This window comes from Barbatula barbatula (genome assembly GCF_947034865.1).
Source record: "Barbatula barbatula genome assembly, chromosome: 9".
Taxonomy (NCBI): Eukaryota; Metazoa; Chordata; class Actinopteri; order Cypriniformes; family Nemacheilidae; genus Barbatula; species Barbatula barbatula.
The window spans coordinates 11451086-11471075 of NC_136772.1; the positions used below are offsets into that span (position 1 = coordinate 11451086).

Consider the following 19990-nt stretch of genomic DNA (forward strand, 5'->3'; position numbering starts at 1 on the left):
GCCTCATTGCGCAGGTCCTGTGCAAGGTCTGGGAAGGGAGTATCAAGTGCTGCTAGTTGCGCCTTACGGGCCCAACTTCACTTGGTCCTCGGAGCTAATACTCCTGACGACAACTCCCCCTGGCCAAATCCCCTGGCGAAGGGCCCTACTCGCAGGGGATGGGCACGTTGTGGCATTCGAGCCGGACCTTTGGGTCTGGCTCCTGGACGGGACAAGGAGCTCCTGAATGATCTACCCCCCACAGTGGTGGAGACTATCACTCAGGCAAGGGCCATGCCCACAAGGCTGGATACCTTTAAGTTGCGCCCCTTCTCGTCCTGGTGCTCTTCTCCAGGAGAAGACCCGCGGAATTGCTCGCTCAGGAACGTGCTGTCCTATTGCAGGAGAGGCTGGGGAGTAATCTTTCCTTCCACATTGGAGCGTGGGTACCCGCTGTCGCGGTTATCACGTACCAGTTGCTGGTGAGCCTCTGGGGCGGCATGACCTGATTATTACGTTCCTCTAGGGCGCGAGGGGCTAAAGCCTCCTCCGCGCCCCGTACCCTCTTGGGGCCTCAAGGTGGACCTTTGGGTTCCCTTTTTTCGGGCCCTGCGGAGAGCCCCCTTCCTCGTTCTGCGAGGGGGGTTGGCTCTCCTGCTGGGGCTCGAGTCCATCCAGAGGGTGAGGCACCTGCAAGCACTCCGTGTCCACCGATTGCCAAATCCAGGCCCGGTGACTCTCACGTGATCCTGAGACCCCGGCCGACTTACGTCCCCAAAGTTCCCGCCGCTCCCCTTCGGGAACTAGGTGGTGAACTTGCAGGCGCTCCCACACCGGGAGATAGACCCAACCTGTACGTGGGGTGTCTAGTAAGCGCATTGCGCCTCTACTCGAACCACATGGAGGGCTTCAAGGCCCTGAGCAGCTCTTTGTCTGTTATGGAGGTCAGCAACGGGAGTGCTGTCTCCGAGGAGAGTTGTCGCGCTGGATCGCACACGTCGTCACTTCGGCGTGCCGATCCTAGCCCGTGCCCATTTGAGTGACGGTACACTCCGCTCGGGGTGTGGCCTCCTTGTGGGCACCGGCTCAGTGCGCCTCTCTGGCAGACATCTGTAGAGTTGCGGGTTGGGCTACGCTATACCTCGCAGAGGCTTGCAACTTCCATGGGGGACCGGCAGCTCGAGTCTTGCCAACAGGTGAGACCAGGGGTCTCAGAGCGTACGCCTGCGCATAGCGCCATTCCCCTTCTTAGGTGGATCAGTGCGCTATGGGCTGCCTGCCTTCTCTCCCCAAGGGTGAAGAATAGGCAGTCCGTCCTTCCATCAATAAGCACTCAGGGCGGCGGGCTCGGCGGAGCAGCCCTGCCGCCTATGGACGGGTATCAAGCTGAGTTATTACATATAGCTCTAACCAGACCTAGTGCCCCACACGTAGTAACCCCCCACTAGGGTGGTTCCGTCTGAGATGTCGTCATGAGATGGTTCCCCTCGTGGCAACCCATGACCTCCCCCAGGTGGACATCCACCTTGCGGCATTCCGCTGAGTTGTCTCAAAGCCACTTGCCTGCAACATTTAGCCAAAAAAGCATAACGGCTAATGCTAACACCTTCATGGAAGGAAGGAAAGGTGACCAGAGGCTAGTATTTTTTTTTAGGAAATTTTAAGTGTTGCAGACCGTTCTATCTCCCTTCTATAGTAACTCTGCTTGACTTTTGGACCATGTTTTGACGGAATACGTGATGTGATAATGTGACATGGCGCATCTTCGGCGAAATTATGTAGAAAACCTTTTACAATCCAAAAATTTAGCGAGTTACCACAAATTTTGTGAATTTGTTTGATTAAGCGTTAAATTATGCAATTTAAGTATAGCCAAGTAACACTTTATCGTTGTCAATATGGATATTTCTCTTCAACAAATGCATCTATTTTCTTCAGAAAACTTTCTTTAAAGACCAGCCGGAATTCTTTGATCGATGGATGCACTTTTTGTTTGAATAAATCAACACCCCTTCACTCCCATTCTATGCATTATTCTTCAAGATGATAACCATATTCAGTTAGGATGCATTAAGGGTTGGTACAATTTGGGGAAGTTTTGGTTTGTAAGTCAAATATCACTTAAAAGGAGTAGTTCACCTAAAATGTTTTTGTCATAATTTAGTCACCCTCTCGTCATTTCAAACCTGTATGACTTTCTTCCACATAACACAAAAGATATTTTGAAGAATTTTGATAATAGCCCCAATTCACTTGCATTGGTTTTGTGTCCATGCATAGAAGTGAATGGGTGTAGTCGCTCTTCGGTTACCAATTTCAAAAAATCTTCTTTTGTTTTCTGCAGAAGAAAGTCATGCAGGTTTGAAATGATGAGGGTGAATAAATGATGATTTTTGGGTGAACTTTCACTTTAATGGATATGCCCATTTAATTATGTGATCATATTTGATCAAAATAAAAATTTAAATTGTATTTTGCAATTTGTAATGAAGTAACTTAATTTCAGGTTCATATTTTTTTTCTTCTCGTTGTCATATTTCAAAGCTGCTCACCCGTTGCTTGGTGAAGTGAAACCCACCGTAGCTTGCGTCTCGGGTAATTAAGTGCGTCTGACGAAGAATTTCACCGGCTCACTCGTTAGTCCCCGACACTAAACAAAATCTCAGCAGACTGTTTCCTCAATACTGTCACCGAGACAACTGTAACTTGGTTGTACAGCTGAAAAAATGTGCAAACTATCGTTAATCACCCAAAAACATTAAATAACAAAGCAACACATTCCTTTTGAAAGTTAAAGTAGCAGTGTTGTGCGTAAATCACAATTGATTTTTGAATGCCATTTAAAATTCGATTTTGATATGTACATTTGAATTTACATTTACATTTACATTTAGTCATTTAGCAGAAGCTTTTATCCAAAGCGACTTACAGATGAGGAAACATTGGAAGCAATTATAACAACATAGGCAACAAAATACATAAGTGCATCAAACTAGTCCATTAAAGCCTAGCACAGTATAAAAAGCTAAGAATAGTGAGGTTAGTAAGTTTTTTTTTTTAATTTCAATTCATGAAGCCAATATGATTCAGAATTCCCCTGTGTGTTGAAGGATGTATTGACAGAAATGCAATAATATACATAACAATGTCTTCAAAGGTGACCTTACATAATGAAGCGTTATGTTATGCTTCCTTAGAATTAGCTATTTCTATCTACATACACCGTGGGTCCCCTTAGGGAATTCGCCAAGTGGTTTCTACTGTAGCCCTAAACGAATAAACTGCTGTACAGAGCACATTTCGTAAATACGTTATCTCCTTCGGTAAAAAATCATTTGCTCAACCTTGTTTAGTATTTAACATTAAATATTGTTTATCAATTGTATTCCTAGTTTAGAAAAAGCGCAGAATACAATAGCAGACATGATCTCTGTGTAGCTGACTTCTGAAATGCATGCTAAAGTCTTTTTCAGGACCACGGACAGCTCCCCAAACAGCAATTCACTTTTATTGCACGTTAACACCATTGACATGTCACAGGAAGACAAAAACACGATCTTTGGAGATCACAAAGAATCAAAGAAGTAAAGATATATATGATAACAACAACCTTTTTTGGATCGTCCTCATTTAATTGAAGCTAAAACCTCTTTCTCTCTCATCTGGTTGAACTCTATTTGCACGTTTTTCTCCTCTTTAAAATGAATTCCGGGCAGGGCTCAACCCAAAGCGCTGGTAATTTAGCACTTTGGGAAGGTGTTTTCCCCTGTGCTCTCTTCCCCTGTGAGAGGGTGTCATTCACCTCGGGCGTTTTCTGTGCTGACCTCCCACCGAACAAACCATTGGTGGTACGGCTGTTTTGCTATTCCAGACAGTACTCGTGCTGTGGGCCTGGATGCCTTCAGAATGTGTTAGTTTTCACAAATTGCTCGAGGGTGATAAAAATGTAATCAAGAATTCCCTATCCTCATAAGCCCTCTACAGCTTGTATTATTTTCCCAGTCTTTAGCTTTGTTTTAACCCTTATAAATTGAGAGTGATTAACTGGTGAATGGTGATTTTGTCTTAAAGGTATAGTTTGTCATAATTTACTCACGCACTTGTCATTTCAAATCACTATGTCTTTCCTTCTTCTGGAGAATACAAACGAAGATATTTGAAGAATGTTGGTAACTGAACAACAAAGGTACTTTGTGTCTGTACAATAGAAGGCGTACAGGTTTGAAATGACAAGAGGTTGACTAAATGATGACAGAATTTTCATTTTTGGGCTAATTTTCCCTTTAATGTAACTCAAATGTTGTCATCTGGTCCATCGTGTATTATGATCGCTGCCATTAATACATTGGTTTGGAAAGATTTATGTTGTAGAAAGATCTAATACGATTTCCTTAAAAAAATCAGCATTGTAGTTTGGCTCATCGAGCCTCTGAATCCACTGGAACCCCTTGAACAATGTTCTGCACGCTGCATGGCTAATTTCACCTTTATGTTAATATGGCTGGCTGCTAACCAGTGACATTTTGTTAGCACTCTGTCCTTCCTGTCTCGAGCTTTCTAGCTCCCTGGGCAGAGTCATGACATTGCCACGTCTTTCGGGTTTCTGTTGTGTTATGTGTGGAGACATGTGGCTTTATGTTGTTACTTGATGCCACGTGTCTTCCTGTCATGTCTCTCAGCCCCACCCTCCTATCTCCTGTAATTTCATTAGGGTTTCATCCCCATCGTCTGTTTTGTGTTTCACCTTCGTTAGGATTTTATTCCCATCACCTGGTTAGTTGTTTCACTCTCGTTATGGTTTCATTCCAATCACCTGTCACCACTCTCCCCATGTAATCGCTCCTCGTTAGTGTCTCCCTTTATATAGTCTCAGTTTCTCTCTGTTCAGTGTCGGTGCATTATCGATTGTCTAATGTTTGTGATCACTGGATGTCTTGCTGTTCTTTGGACGTCGTGTTTTGGATTACCTGTTTCTAAGTTTGTGGATTTATATAGTTTTTCCCTGTAGAGGGAAGTGTTTGTTTTTCTAGTTTTGTTCACATTTAAATAAAATTTGTTTTATCTAACTCCTCGTCTGCCTGCATCTGGGTTCTGTCCAAGCCATTTCGTGACAGAATGCACCGACCCAGTTTGAACCCAGCAGGAATTACGGACATGACGGCCCGTGCAAGTGAGGCGTACCTCCTCTTTGGCCTCCGCCAAGGAGACTGGTACATTTGGGACTTCGCTGACAAGTTCTTGGCAACTGCAAAGCGAGGCTGCTTTACGGAGGAGGAGTTGAAGGTGATCTTCAACAGCTGCCTTGCAGAGCCGCTCTCCCAGGAGGAGATGAAGTTGCTGAGACACCTGGGCTTCACGGATCTTGTTCAGCGGATTAGTGATCGGGATCTGCCCAGGGTCTCTGCACGCCTCAGCTCTACGACATCGTTGGGCCCCATCTCTGAGGATCACACCCTGGAGCTTGGGGTCGTGACCACCATCGCACCATCAGCCTCGGACCCTGCAGCCTCTCCACCACCTACCAGTCTTCAGGGCAAGCGTGGGAGGAGAGAGTCCTGGGGGTCCTCTTCGGAGGCCTCCAACGCGGAGCCAGCCCCGTCCTTTACCTCCTTCCTCCAGCCGACTACCAGGCAATTGGCTCGGCAGAAGAGGAAGAGGCAACGGAGGGGGGCACGTAAACCAGCCCAGCCGGCTCTCCTGCCGGTTTCACAGCCAGCCTTCCAGTGGTCGATCCAGCAGGCTTCCAGACCTGCCCATCCGCAGGCGGCCGGACCTGCCCTTCCTCAGGCTGCCAGACCTGCCCTTCCGCAGGCATCGGGACCTGCCCTTCCGCAGGCGGCCGGACCTGATTTTCAGCAGGCGGCCGGACCTGCCCTTCCGCAGGCGGCCGGACCTGCCCTTCCGCAGGCGGCCTGACCTGCCCTTCAGCAGGCGTCCGGACCTGCCCTTCCGCAGGCATCCAGACCTTCCCTTCCACAGGCGGCCTTCCAGCCAGTGCCTCAGCCAGTTCTCCGGCCGGCATCACCTCAAGCTTTTTTTCCCCTTGGACACACACCTCTCCCTAACCCTTTCAAGTCCCTGCCGGTCTCGTCCGGTTGTTTCAAGTCCCTGCCGGTCTCGTCCGGTTGTTTCAAGTCCCCGCCGGTCTCATCCGGTTGTTTCAAGTCCCTGCCGGTCTCGTCCGGTTGTTTCAAGTCTCCTCAACCTGTCCCACCCTTTTCTGGTGTCCCCAAGGTTTGGTCTCCCATTCCCCCACCCCCCCTCCCATGTTTGTTGTTTTTGTTGACCCACCCGAACCCCTTCAATGCCTCCCTTATGTTCTCTTTAGTTTGTTCTGTGTTGTGTTTGTGGTGTTTGTCTTTGTGCTTTTGTGTTGTGGCCCGCTGAAGTTTCTCCCTTGAGACGCCATGGGGCGTTTCTGGGGGCGGGGGAAATGTTAGGACTCTGTCCTTCCTGTCTCGAGCTTTCTAGCTCCATGGGCAGAGTCATGACATTGCCACGTCTTTCGGGTTTCTGTTGTGTTATGTGTGGAGACATGTGGCTTTATGTTTTTACTTGATGCCACGTGTCTTCCTGTCATGTCTCTCAGCCCCACCCTCCTATCTCCTGTAATTTCATTAGGGTGTCATTCCCATCGTCTGTTTTGTGTTTCACCTTCGTTAGGATTTTATTCCCATCACCTGGTTAGTTGTTTCACTCTCGTTATGGTTTCATTCCAATCACCTGTCACCACTCTCCCCATGTAATCGCTCCTCGTTAGTGTCTCCCTTTATATAGTCTCAGTTTCTCTCTGTTCAGTGTCGGTGCATTATCGATTGTCTAATGTTTGTGATCACTGGATGTCTTGCTGTTCTTTGGACGTCGTGTTTTGGATTACCTGTTTCTAAGTTTGTGGATTTATATAGTTTTTCCCTGTAGACCACGTTTTGTCCCCATCGAGGGAAGTGTTTGTTTTTCTAGTTTTGTTAACATTTAAATAAAATTAATTTTTATCTAACCCCTCGTCTGCCTGCATCTGGGTTCTGTCCAAGCCATTTCGTGACACATTTGGCAAGCTAATATGCTGTTTATTTGTCCTTACTGAGAAATTATCCGCCTGTTTACTTTCCCTTAATTCTAGATTTCAATATTGTGAGATACATACAGACTCTTGTCCTGTATAATCAATATGTCAAGTTGTTGCAGTGGATGATGGTGTAATGTTGTCTTCATATATAATTTGAACGCAGTTATGGGTACAAAAACTTTGTGTCTAGATGCTTTGGCATGATCGTTGTCATATCACAGATTCATAACTTTACTGGCCTCTCCTGTTTAATAGGCTGTTTTACTAAGGCAACTGGAAAGATAAGCGCCTCAAACCTTTCAATAAGTGTACAGATATAACCTCTGTAATAATCGCATTTTTCATCGTATAATCTCTGCCATCAACACAGGCTTAGGCCTGTCAAAGAAGATCAGTGCCTTAATTCTGTTCTATATATAGCATTTAACCAAAACCTAACATGTACAGAGAAGAATCATATCCCTAATCCATAGCTCAAGATTCTTCCTTATGACAGAGTGCCATAATCTAATTGCTTTAATCTGGATTGTGATGCACCTTGGGTCAATCCCTATCAAAAAGAGATGGGTGATGATAGAGGGAACATAAACCTGTTGCAGGCTGATCTTGAGCTCTCGTGAGTCTAAAAGGATTTAATAGAAGTGTACTGGTGACTAGTACTGGTGACACCGTGGGTGGTTTGCTGTGGGTGGTCGAAGATGCAGTCGTGTGCATGACAAATTTTACTTTGAGTTTTGAATTAGTGGCACTTCAGGAACGGCAATTGCTTGATGTTATGGTTGTGGACAGAACCCAAGCGCAGGCAGACATGTGTCGAACAACAAGACTTTAATCCAAAACAAAGACCCTCGATGGGGAAAACATGAACACAAACAAGACTGAAAACTAAAACTTCCCACAAGGGGAACAAAACAAACAAGGTTTTAAGAAAAACAAACAAAGTCCACAAACTTGAGTCCAGGGAACAGGAACACAGGTAATCCAGACAGACGAAGGGTAAGTGTGCAAAATGCAAAATGAACCGACAAGAGACAGAGGGAAACCGGGGCTTGATACAGGGAAACACTAACAAGGACTGATGATACAGGGAGAGTGGCGGCAGGTGACATGGATGAAACACTAAGGGAAAGCTAACAGGAGGATTGCACGAGGCAGGTGAGGGGACTGAAACACTAAGGGAAAGATGGACCAGGGCTGGAGACAAGACTAACACTAATGGACCGCTAACCGGGGAAACAAGGGGGCGGGACTAAAGGACGTGACACCGGAGAGAGAGCATGGCTTCTCAAACCAAAACAATGCTCTTTCTCCACACAAAACACATGGGACTGACATGATCCTGCCACAAGACTCGAAAACCAAGACAAGGAGAGGCAGGATCATGACACTTGAATCAATAGTGGGTTCAAGATCTTTCTAAATGAAAACACACAAACTACAAAAGTATAATGACATTTGCTTATATTAAACAATATCATTTGAATACTTATCACAGTTATTAAATGTAGGCAATGATAAGGAAAATTAAAGCCATTGTCTGCTTAAAGAGAACTGATGTGTTTTCTTCCCCTTATAGTGAATGTAAAAATATTTTGGTGCGCAGGATAAGTTGCTGATAGGCTATTAACAAAAACGAATAATCACGGCACACATTGTGTAATAAATAAAGAAACGAAGGTAATGATACGAACAAAGTTTGTTAAATAAGGAATACGAACGAAAAACGTCATGGTGGTGAGAGACAGAAAGAGGACCCAGGTGCAGACAGCGGGTAAGTGGTTAAATGATATTTAATATAAATGACAAAACAAAGACCCACGAGGGGGTAACATAATAAAACAGGGATGGATACAATAGCATGAATAACTAGACTAAAAATAAACTCATTACAACAACTATTACCATCACGACTAGACTAGACTAGACACAGGAACTCACCCAACAACCACAATGTACCAGCACAAGACAGAAGACACAAGGGCATTAAGTAAGGGACCAAATCAAGAGGGGAACAGGTGTAGGGCATGACCTAATTAACAAGCAATAGATTTAACAAGAGGACAGGAACAGAGACGAGACCGGAGAGAGAGCATATGGCAAGCCAAATAAACAATAATTGCCTCTCTCCACATTAAACATGAGGTTGTGTCATGATCGTGCCACTGGACCAAGATAAACATGACATGACGTGGCAGAATCATGACATATGTTAAATAAATGGCAAAGCACAGACTTTGGAAATTAGAACAAAAATACATTTTAAACTTTACTGGCCTTTGATGACAGTGCTTAGGTTCTACTGCATGTTCTTGGACAAAAAAGCCTCCATTATCTTGTCAGTCAGCACTTTACTCTCCTCACATGACGAATAAAATCGGACTCTTTGCAGCAACACTTGTTCGGCTTACGCTGAATGCAGCAGCTGAGTTCAGACGCGCAACTGTAGTTTGGTCTTTAACTAAGTTAAATAAGTTAAAATAATTCACGAGTTCACCTGCGCAGATAACAGTGATGTTGATAGGGATAATAAAGCAAGAGCTTGGTTATGAAGGTTATGCATATGTGGCGTCGGGGTGATGTCACCGCCTTGTGGGGGTTATAATAAACACTTATTAAAGGAAGACTGAGTGAGCAACAGGAGCTGGGTCCCCCCACCCAATGCTTTTTAGTCTTTTAATACAGTTCAAAAATAATCAGTTCAATGAATTCAAATATCAATTCGCATCAACATTGAGAATAATGAACAAAAAGTAATATTCCTCTTTTTAAACGTGAGCTCTCAAAGACAGTTCACCACCATGCGTGAGTCGGAACGTATTTGAATCCTCTTGTCACAAGTTTGCTCACGGTCCAATGAATTGTGATATACTCAGTCCAGTTCACGAGAGGAAAAAGGAATTCTGCTTACCGAAGTGTAGCACAAAATGTAAATAGTGTACATCACCACTTTAATTCCAGGATGAGGCGCTGAATGATGTCCCACAGATGGCAGGGTATCTTAGCTCAATTTTCCTCCCCAGCGATTGCCCTCGAGATCCTGACGACGTCAGCTCGATCCTACAAGGCCACAATCCGAGCTGGCTCAGACCGCACTTCAACGACGAACGCACCATCGGAGACTCACACTCGCTTCATCGGACATTATCGCGCGTCCCTAGTATTTTAAGTTCGTTTGAAACAATAAAACAAAAACTGGACAAAACAAAATGAAACACGGGAGTAGCCTTAGCAATATCAAGCTAATAAGCGCTTTTCTCGGTCTCGCTCACAAAGACACAAAACTCACTCAATCACGTCTACTAATTCTCAAAGTTACCATCTCGCGGGTCTAAACTTATGTTTTTAACCGAAAACTACCCGAACATCACAGACGTCTTCAGCGAGCACGTTTGTCGTACGCCATTCTTCACCTTCTTTTTTGTGCACACCCCATGGCAGCGCCCACGTCAAAAATCAAAATAAAAGTCTCGTATAAACGATTATTGTTGATACCCCTACACGTATTTGGCGTGCTGTCCGGGAAGCGGGCTCCGAGCTCGCCAGATCTATCCAAACCCGAAACACTACACCTTGGTCAGGCTGAGTGCGCCGAGCTCGGAACCGGTTTGAGCCCAGAGCACACCCCCCGGGGCTCTTGCAAAAGAAAAGTGAGTTTGGGAGAGGAGCCGGGGTGGAGGAGGGATGCTTAATCTTAGGAGATCGAGCAGGTAAGATGGTTTCTCTATTTATGAGCGAGCTCGCTATGGCTAATTGTGTATGAGCGGTGATTGCTGATTGTGGACCAGCCGGCTGATTATATGCTACGGCTCCTCCCGAACTTTGTTAATTAAACATCATTTATGTTAAAAGTTTAAAGTACAGCAGCTTTGCTCTTGAGACATTTTAAAACAATTTTACAGTCCATCTTGGGTTACTTAGAAATGCTTCATTTAGCAGGCAGTGTAAGATGATAACAGAGTAAGTTGATCTTTTGGCCATTCATTTATTGCATAAAATGACGGTTGTCCTGTACATTGTGGTTTGTAGACTGCAGAGCCTGTTTCCACATCTCCTGTTTCCGTGATGAAGCATGTCCCAAATGTGCCAGACTACAGAATCGAAAGAAGCTCCGGGAAGCCGTAAATACATGAAACCTCTAATCAGTTCTCAAATTAAAGGCGGGCTGGGGGATCAGGGACCCCATAAGGCATTAGGGACCCCATAAGATGTCAAATTTAGACTTAGGCTCATATATTTTTTATCGTCAATTCATTATTTACAATAATTTATATTAAAGGAGTAGTTCACTTTCAAAATTATTTTTCATGGTAATTTGCTCACCCCCATGTCATCCAAGATGTTTATGTTTTTATTTCTTATTCCAAACGGTTGAAGGTCAAAATTACAGTTTCAGTGCAGCTTCAAAGGGCTTTAAACGATTCAACCATTGAATAATTTTGACCTTCAACCATTTGGAGTCCATTGAAGTCCATTATATGGAGAAAAATCCTGGAACGTTTTCATCAAAAACTTTAATTTCTTTTCGACTAAAGAAACAAATACCTAAACATCTTGGATGACATGGGGATGGTAAATTATCATGAAAATGTATTTTGAAAGTGAACCACTTCTTAAAGCTTGTTTATGGGCTCGATGTCATGTCTCTTTACATTTTAAACGCCCCACCCACTTCTAAGGACAGCTAAGCGGAGTAGGACATTGTTGACATGACTGCTTGATTGGTGTCCCTCCGGTGAGGCTAACTTCAGCTAAAAAATGGAAAATAATAAACATCCACTCGCAGTTCGGGAAGAGGAAGCTTTTCTCTTTTTTTTTGAGGGGTCATATTCTCTATATATCTTTCCATTATATTTATCAACTCCAAGTCGGGGCTTTTGTATTCCTTGCGTAAATTATTATTAGGCCTAGTTCTGGGGTGCTAGAGATCTCGATGAAGATGATTGACAGCTTTAAAGTAATTATAAGGGGAGTGCTCGTTGGACTGTTTCTTTGCTTATATAATCCATTCAGAATTGTATAAAACTTGTTTTTCATGCTGCTAAAGCCAACGGCCACACACACGCCGCTAAGTTTCGGGAAACACACCAGCAAATAAATGCGGGATTCACTTTTGAAATAGCTATGATTGACATATTGATAGCCATAGTTAGTTCCTAAAATCCTTGTCACAATTTATATTTTTAATATCTAATAAACTAGTTTCTTGCATTCTTTTGGAACAAACATTGTTATGACAAAGTGTCAATCATATTTGTAAATACTACATTGGTAAATAATGCTAGAATTATTCCTTTGGATGTACTATGGTTCAAAAGTAATTTCTGTTCACCAAGCCTGCATTGATTTAATCCAAAATACAGTAAAAAAAGGAGCCTGTTCTTTTAATAAATAGTGTATAGTTTTGCATATTATGATTAAATATATTGTGTATTTTGTATAAATTGTATATTGCGAGGCCCCCACCAAAAAAAGAAATTCCGGTGGCGAACCCCCAGATGTTCGTAGCTTCATAACTGTTAAATTACTTACAGTGGTAGACTTCTGACTTGTTACTGTGTAGGCTACTATGTATTATTTATTTTGTTAACCACATATGAATGTAGGATTTGTAATCAAAGCTGTGTATTTTCAATAAATACATAATTACCAGTTATTAAAATAAGTTTTACTATTTCGTCAGAGAATCACTGATTTGAAAACATACATTTCACTTTTTAGCTTAAAGATCTTAGGAAAAAATATACAGTTTTTATATCGTCCAACCTCAAAACTATTAACAGTACCTTTTTTTTTTAGCGTTTAGACATTCAGAGTTTCTTCTAATTTCACGAATTCGACAACTTTTCTTTTGTCACAGGCTTACTACTAATGAAGTAAAATTTGAACCAACTCGATAGATCTAGAGGATAAAGTACTGTCAGAAGTGGGATTCGAAACCAGACCTCCGTTCGGAGACCAGAACTCCCGATTCACAGGAAGGTCTGAAACCTTGAGTCTGGCGCCTTAGACCGCTCGGCCATACAAATGTTGTGATTATTACTAACTATTATTTAATAACAGTCAACAGATAAGACAGTAGGATTGCTATGTATAGAAACAAACTTCACACATGCACCTTAAACGAACGTTATCAGACTAACGTAACGTTAGATTTTTGTGCGGTAAACCGCCCATAGAGGGCGCTGGGGCGCCGACCTCCCTGCCAGTTTTTTATTTGTATTTGTATTTAAAAAAAAAAATTTTTAATAATCTCTCATTTTGAAAACTAATCTGTTTTAATTACATGATATTAATGGTTTTACTCTAGAATGTGTTTAGAACTCTCCAGAATGATATTTGGATGTTGGTGTAGTAGTAGTAGCCAATAGGCTGTCTTCCCTGGGCTCCAGTTCGCTCAGCCCTACAGTGCTGGAATTTAAGCCAATGGTTCCCCGGTTGCTACGCAAAAAAGTTTATATTTCGCCAATCATCGTTGTCTAATTTGAAGGTTTAGGGGCTCTGAAAATATCGCCCGTAGTACCAAGATTAGAGCAGTGCACCACGGGACATTTACCTCAGAGCGGAGTGCGAGTGCAGTATGGCTGCGCCGGCGACGTTGAATAGCATTAATGTAGTCGTGGGAGTTAATCTTGCCCCAAATTCAGTTAAATCGCTACACCTGTATCAATTCGAAAGAAGCACATTAGCGGAAAAACTAATTGTAAAAGAACTCGGACCAGACAAGCCAGAAGTGAATATAACCCAACAGGCGCGAGAAAAGGAGAAAACCTACAAGAGAACCTTTTCCCGAGGTTGGTTCGATCGAAAGGTTTGGCTTACTAGCTGTGGTTACGCCAATGCAATCTTTTGATTCCCTTGCTTACTGTTTAAAACAAGTGCTTGCGATAGCTCGTGGACACAGACAGGGGTGACAGACCTGAAACATATGTCAGAACGCATTAAGAAACATGAACGGGCAAGAGTGCATATGGACAACTCTGTGAAGCTAGCCATGCTAGGCCGAATTAGCATAGCCACACAGCTAGATGAGGGACACCGCATTGCCATAAGAAGGCACAACGAGGAGGTGGACAGGAATCGGCATATTTTGTCAAAGATCATTGATGCCGTGAAATTTTGTGGTGCCTTTGAACTTTCCTTGCGTGGTCACGATGAGAGTGACGCATCAGAAACCCTGTCATTTTCCTGGGTCTAATTGATCTTATGGCCTCAATCGACCTTGAGCTGGAGGTGCACCTGGAGAACGCCACTGTTTTTAAAGGCACTTCACTCACCACCATCGGCAGCAGTTGGTGAGAGTGAGTGAAGCTGTGTGGTGACTATTATTTGGCTCGTAAAAACACAGATACAATTTAGGCTTTTATTCATATAAAATAGTTTGTCAGAGTACAAAAGTTGCCCGGGCCGTGGCCCCCCTGGTCCCCCCAGTTCCGCGGTCTATGCTCACCCTCCATCTATCTCTCCAACTCACTCACTTTGAAACACACACACACACACACTCGCTGTCATTCTCTTACTCACTCAGTCACACACACCCATTTCACACACATTTGCTATTAAAATATTGATCTCAATAGTAATGTAACTATGCTTGCTTAGTTTTTTTTGTTCACTCTTTCCTATCTGGACACTGAGCAATGTAACTTGTTCATTATCATTACCTGTGAGACTTGATTTCTACATGGCAGTTCAATTAATATTGTCTTTTTAGACTATTGGTATTGACTGGTTTGAGTTCTTTTATTGGTATAGGCAAGGGACATGGACTAAAATGCTCCAGAATGCAGGAAATCACATCTATGAAATTAAACAAATTCTGGGGGAGGATCCCCCCAGATGCCCACACACACACAAACAGCCCCACCTAAAATATTTTTCACCAGCCGCCACTGTACACAACACTTTTTAGTATCACAACACATATTCCCTACTGTAAAAAAACGCAATAACATAAAAGGTAAAGCAATAAGTAAAGAAAGAAGAGAAATTAAGATAAATCGGTTTAGAAATAAAGTGACTATAAGAGTTGATCAGAATTATCTTCCTGTGAACGAGTCAGTTGTGAAAGCCCTCCACCTAGTGGAAAGACTATGCATTGCAGTCACCTCCACACGAAAAAAATATACAGTTTGTAATTTAGGGTAATAAAGTATCGGTCTATGGAAAATAAATAGAGAGGGGAGACAGAAAGATGATCAACAACATGTCAATTAGGCCTACTGTGTGGGTTCTTAGCATCAAAATTATTTCTTGCTGACAAATTATACCTGTCACAGATCATAACTAAAAAGAGCAATATGATTTCAGAAACCACGAAATTCCCACCGTGAAGCTTTCCATTCACTTCATTCATTGAGTAAACTTTATTTCAATGGTTATATTCCTTGTATGTCCTCTTCTTTATCACAGGCTTGCTTAAAAGTTTAGAGTTTAAAATAAAATTGTAAATATTCTAATATAGCTCCACACTACAGATAGTTCACAAAACCATGATACTAAAAGATAACATCGTCACTATAAACATTCATGCTTCATATGTTGTAAATTTCACATCCATACTGTTTAATCAACCAGATGTGATAAAACTCCAGCACACAAATAAAAAGCAGCACATGCACCGTGTGATGTTCTCAGAGAGATGGATTTCCTCTGGAGAGACTCATCATGGTCTGATGAAAGAGCAGCAGGGGTCTGATGTCAGTGCACTGTAATGTTGACTCTGATTGATGCTACTCAACCACGGCAAGAGGTTAATGAAACTGCACTTCTCTTTCTCATTTTTCCTTCATTACAAACATTCCATGCTTGTCTATCTCAATATGTCATCTTTCTTATCATACTCTAATGTTTTGTTTTTGCTCTCCATATCTTAAAGGGGCAGATCACCCAAATATTAAAATGCTGGCATTACACTGTACAAACTCTATCTTTCTTTCTTCCATAGAACACCACATTTGTAAAGTGTTTCTCTGTTTATGTCTACACAAGGAAAGTAAATTGCAACCAAGGAAGTTGAAGCTGTCGCTTTAAAAGAATATTTACAAACAATCGTTTTTAATTTGACACAGGTAAGGCTTTAACTCTGAATTTACACAAACATTCTGTTTGAGATGTGTTGTGTGTAGGTGTGTAGCGATGGTTCAGAAACAGAAAACTGAACACATTAAAGCACAAGTCAATTTTAATTGAATTTATCTATATTCCTGCATTTTAAGTCGCACTGAGAAATATTCAATGGAATAAAAAGTGCTCTAATTTTGGCTTGAATTCTGGCTGTGAAATATCTGCACACAACCACTAGAGGTCCCTATTCTCTTCTCTATGCAATGATATGTAAAATAATTTAATCAGAAAAATAAAATAATAAATGGTTATCAAATGTTAAATAGTTGAGATTTACTTGATATCTTACTCTCGGTTTTATACATTTAATAAATAAATAGGCATTGAAAACGTTATGTAGACACCCATGATTCTATAGGCTACTGTCTAGTAAGATATGCTGTAATTGTTTATTTGACATCTACTGTATAGTAAGAGTATTCTATATATTATACAGTATGTAAAGATCTTTACATGTAGATAAACTACTGTATGGCTGTGTCAAAATATACTTTTTAAATTCCTTTAAGGACACATACAAGGAGCAGGTGTGCAATGGCGTCAGACTCATCATCAAGGTCCAAAGCACACTAGGACCAAAGTTGTAAGGACCGCAGGAGTATCTTCTTGGCGCCATGGCAGTTTCCATCCCACCACGGAGCGTGAGAAGTTCCGCAGTGCTCTTGTCAGCATTATTATGTGGGTTTGATTTGCAGAAAGCTGATTTTTAGATGCAATATAGTCCCCGTTACAGATCATCACTAACTGGAGAATATCATTTCAGGCAGCGTGACGATGCCTCCACTTCGTCCATCACACAAGAAAGCCTCCCATCCAGCTCTGGTTCACCTACTGCTGCTGAGAAAGACATTTTGGTAAGGGACTGTCTTTTAGCTATATCATCCACAAATGCCTTTTCACACTGTACAGCACAGGCTGATAGAATGGGATGTCATCTGATTGTTGTGGTTGTTTGGTTTGTCAATTGTTTGTTACCAGACATGGGGGACTCGAGTCACATGACTTGACTCGAGTTAGACTCGAGTCGCAAATTTTAGGACTTGAGACTTGCTTGATGAACATTCATAAAAGACTCGACTTGACTTTGACTTGATATTCATGACTTGAGACTTGACTTAGACTTGAGTCAAATGACTTGAAATGACTTGATTTTCTGTTTATTTCTGATATTGAGGGGGAGTTAACTTTACGATTTTAGAAAATCCATATACAGATGAGAAAATCTGACTGGGTGCTGTTGCATGCGCGGGAACCCGTTGATTACCAAGTGATGCGACAGACAGCTGCAGTAAACGAGACTGGCTACGGCTAAATGCCATGGATCCCTTTGGCTCTCCACCGAAAATAATAAAGTTTGGCTATAAGGATTACACATCTGACCAGGCAAAGAAGAAACGAACAGCAGTTTGTAAGGTCTGCAGCGCAAACATTTCTGACACAACCACCACCACGTCGAATTTCATCAGACACTTCAAATCCCACAAGGAAAGGTAAATTATGAAGTCAGCCTAATCTTTTTAGCTAGCTAAACCATAGTGGCTAGTCAGAAGTAACGTTGAAGTCAGACAGAGTCAATTATACTTTTAAGTTAACAGGAAGGAAATTTGACTAAAATACGTTAAATGGCAACGTGAAACATGTTCTTGTCTAGCTAGCTAAGTATTATATTATTATGCTAGCAAAAACGTTGACAACGGCACCGGCACGAGCAGTAAAAAAACTCTGGGCCGCCGCAAACCGGTGATCTATTATCTATCATTCATTCATTGTGTGGGGAATTGGCAAATTGTCTCTGTGTTATGATTACTAGATAGACACTTCTGTTTAGTCTAGTGGTTAGAGCGCCCGACTCTCGTTCGGACAGGCGCCGGTTCGAGGCCCGCGCAGGGCAGGTAGAACCGACAACTCTTATACAACAAATTTGGTTTTAAGTCAACAAACACGAGATCTAATTTCACCATAATATTGTGCTTTGCAACAAAACTGTTACAAGTTCAGTTATTATTATTTATTTCCATCAGTTGGGTTAACGTAAGGTCCCGTAATGAGCAAACAGAATTTTCCAATCTGTAGCTAGTTTCTATGACGAACATAACCGTTGCTATTTATTTGCTACATCACACATGTCATGAGTATGAAGGTTTTATGCATGTTTATGACAACTGTCATTAAGTGTCATTCGCTCAATTATGACATTTTTAATGCTAAAAGATGTTCTCGCCCGGGGTGCAGTTCATAACCACTGTCTATAGCTTGTTTAAAAATGGAAACTTTTGTATGACTTGACTTGACTTGCTTGACCAAAGCTATGACTTGACTTGACTTGCTTGATTGTCACACAAAATGACTTGGACTTGCTTGAGACTTGAAGGTAAAGACTTGAGACTTGCTTGTGACTTGCCCATGTGTGACTTACTCCCATCTCTGTTTGTTACACGTTTTTATTACCATTTGTCTTCCAGATCGAATTACTGTTGAGTTTTTGACAAAAATGTGTGTACTTCTAATTTGTTTTCCCTCTAGCAGAGATATCAGTATTACATCCACTATGGAATAGGCACTGAGGACGTGGCACCCATGGAGGACTCCTGGCTGGAGCATGTTCTTGATTTAGTCCCAGAGAATCTGAAACATTTGAGTGGAACCATTGAGGCTCTTTCAGATGAGATTAGAGAGGACTACCTGCTCAGTGTCAAAAAGGATATTGGTACTCTCTTCTTTTTTCTTTTGCTGATATGTCTGCTTTCAAATAAATATGCATTGTAAGTGGTCTAATGCATTAAGATGTTTGGGCCAAATATAAATAATGTTATTTTGATCTTGTTGCCCTCAATAACTATAAAAATAAACTTTGATAAATGTTGTTTACTGTAGTTGTTTGTTATTACAAGATACATCATAATAAAAACACTATACTTTCTTGCTGTCTTCCTGCTCATTACAGTTCACATGTCAAAGTACAAAAATTGCATGTGTTGTTGATATCTGTTAAGTCATATCAGTTAAAGCCCCTGCTGTCTTTGCAGTGGATTTTGTGCTACGGGACCCCAGAAAGAAAGAAGATGATAAAGCCAAAGATCTTCCCCCGCATAGACAGGAGTGAGTCATGCTAAATATCTATAAGTGGTATAATTCACAAGCCATCATACGGTTTTAATGATAGCATAAAGCATTGTAAGTAATTGTACATATTTGTCAAAATTGTACAAGGATTTACTGAACATACAAATTCGTTTTCTTGTTTTATTGTCTTGCAGAATGGAAGTGATTCCAAAGCCATGGAAAATATTGTTTCTTCAAGTCCAGAAAAGCATGGGAAAGAAGCTTCACTCATTCAATCCCACCATGCTCTCAGTATTGAATCTGTGGCATATTTCTTACAAGTAAGTGCCAAATAAATCTTACAGTGATATTCACAGTTTACCTTCAGCAAACTTCAGGTGATGTTCGCAGTTGGTTGAAAAATCCTCTTTATATTTACAGTTTAACTAGAAAAATGTCATATTTATTCTCACGGTTAAACAACAGTAATATCACTGTGGTTTTTAGCTTTGAAATACAGTATGTAATATCAAAGTGTTGTTTACAATAAACTACATCATATTTAAAGTGAGATTTTCAGTTTTATCACTGTGGTTCCCTTTCTGCATTCCTTCTTTTCCTTGTCCCTTCTCTAGAAAGTTGCGTCTTGTTAATGTGGAGGACTTCCACAATGAGTCCCTGGAGCTTTCTGCCTTTCAGCAGCAAGTCAATGAACAGATTAAATGTGCCAATGAAGTCCTTCTCGGAAGGTAAACACATAAAACTCTTTTCACATGCTTA

At 41.9% G+C, this 19990-nt stretch overlaps 1 protein-coding gene across 1 annotated transcript in view; it reads left to right on the forward strand.

The window, feature by feature from the left end:
- Positions 1-5133: 5133 nt before the first annotated feature.
- Positions 5134-19990, forward strand: part of LOC306898734 (dynein axonemal heavy chain 7-like) — a gene marked incomplete at its 5' end in the record, with an annotated part of 97234 nt that continues 82377 nt past the window's right edge. Inside the window, 7 exon segments of the mRNA XM_079464476.1 lie at positions 5134-5445; positions 16678-16751; positions 16932-17022; positions 18695-18875; positions 19195-19267; positions 19426-19551; positions 19846-19959. Coding sequence (XP_079320602.1) covers positions 5134-5445; positions 16678-16751; positions 16932-17022; positions 18695-18875; positions 19195-19267; positions 19426-19551; positions 19846-19959 — 971 coding nt within the window.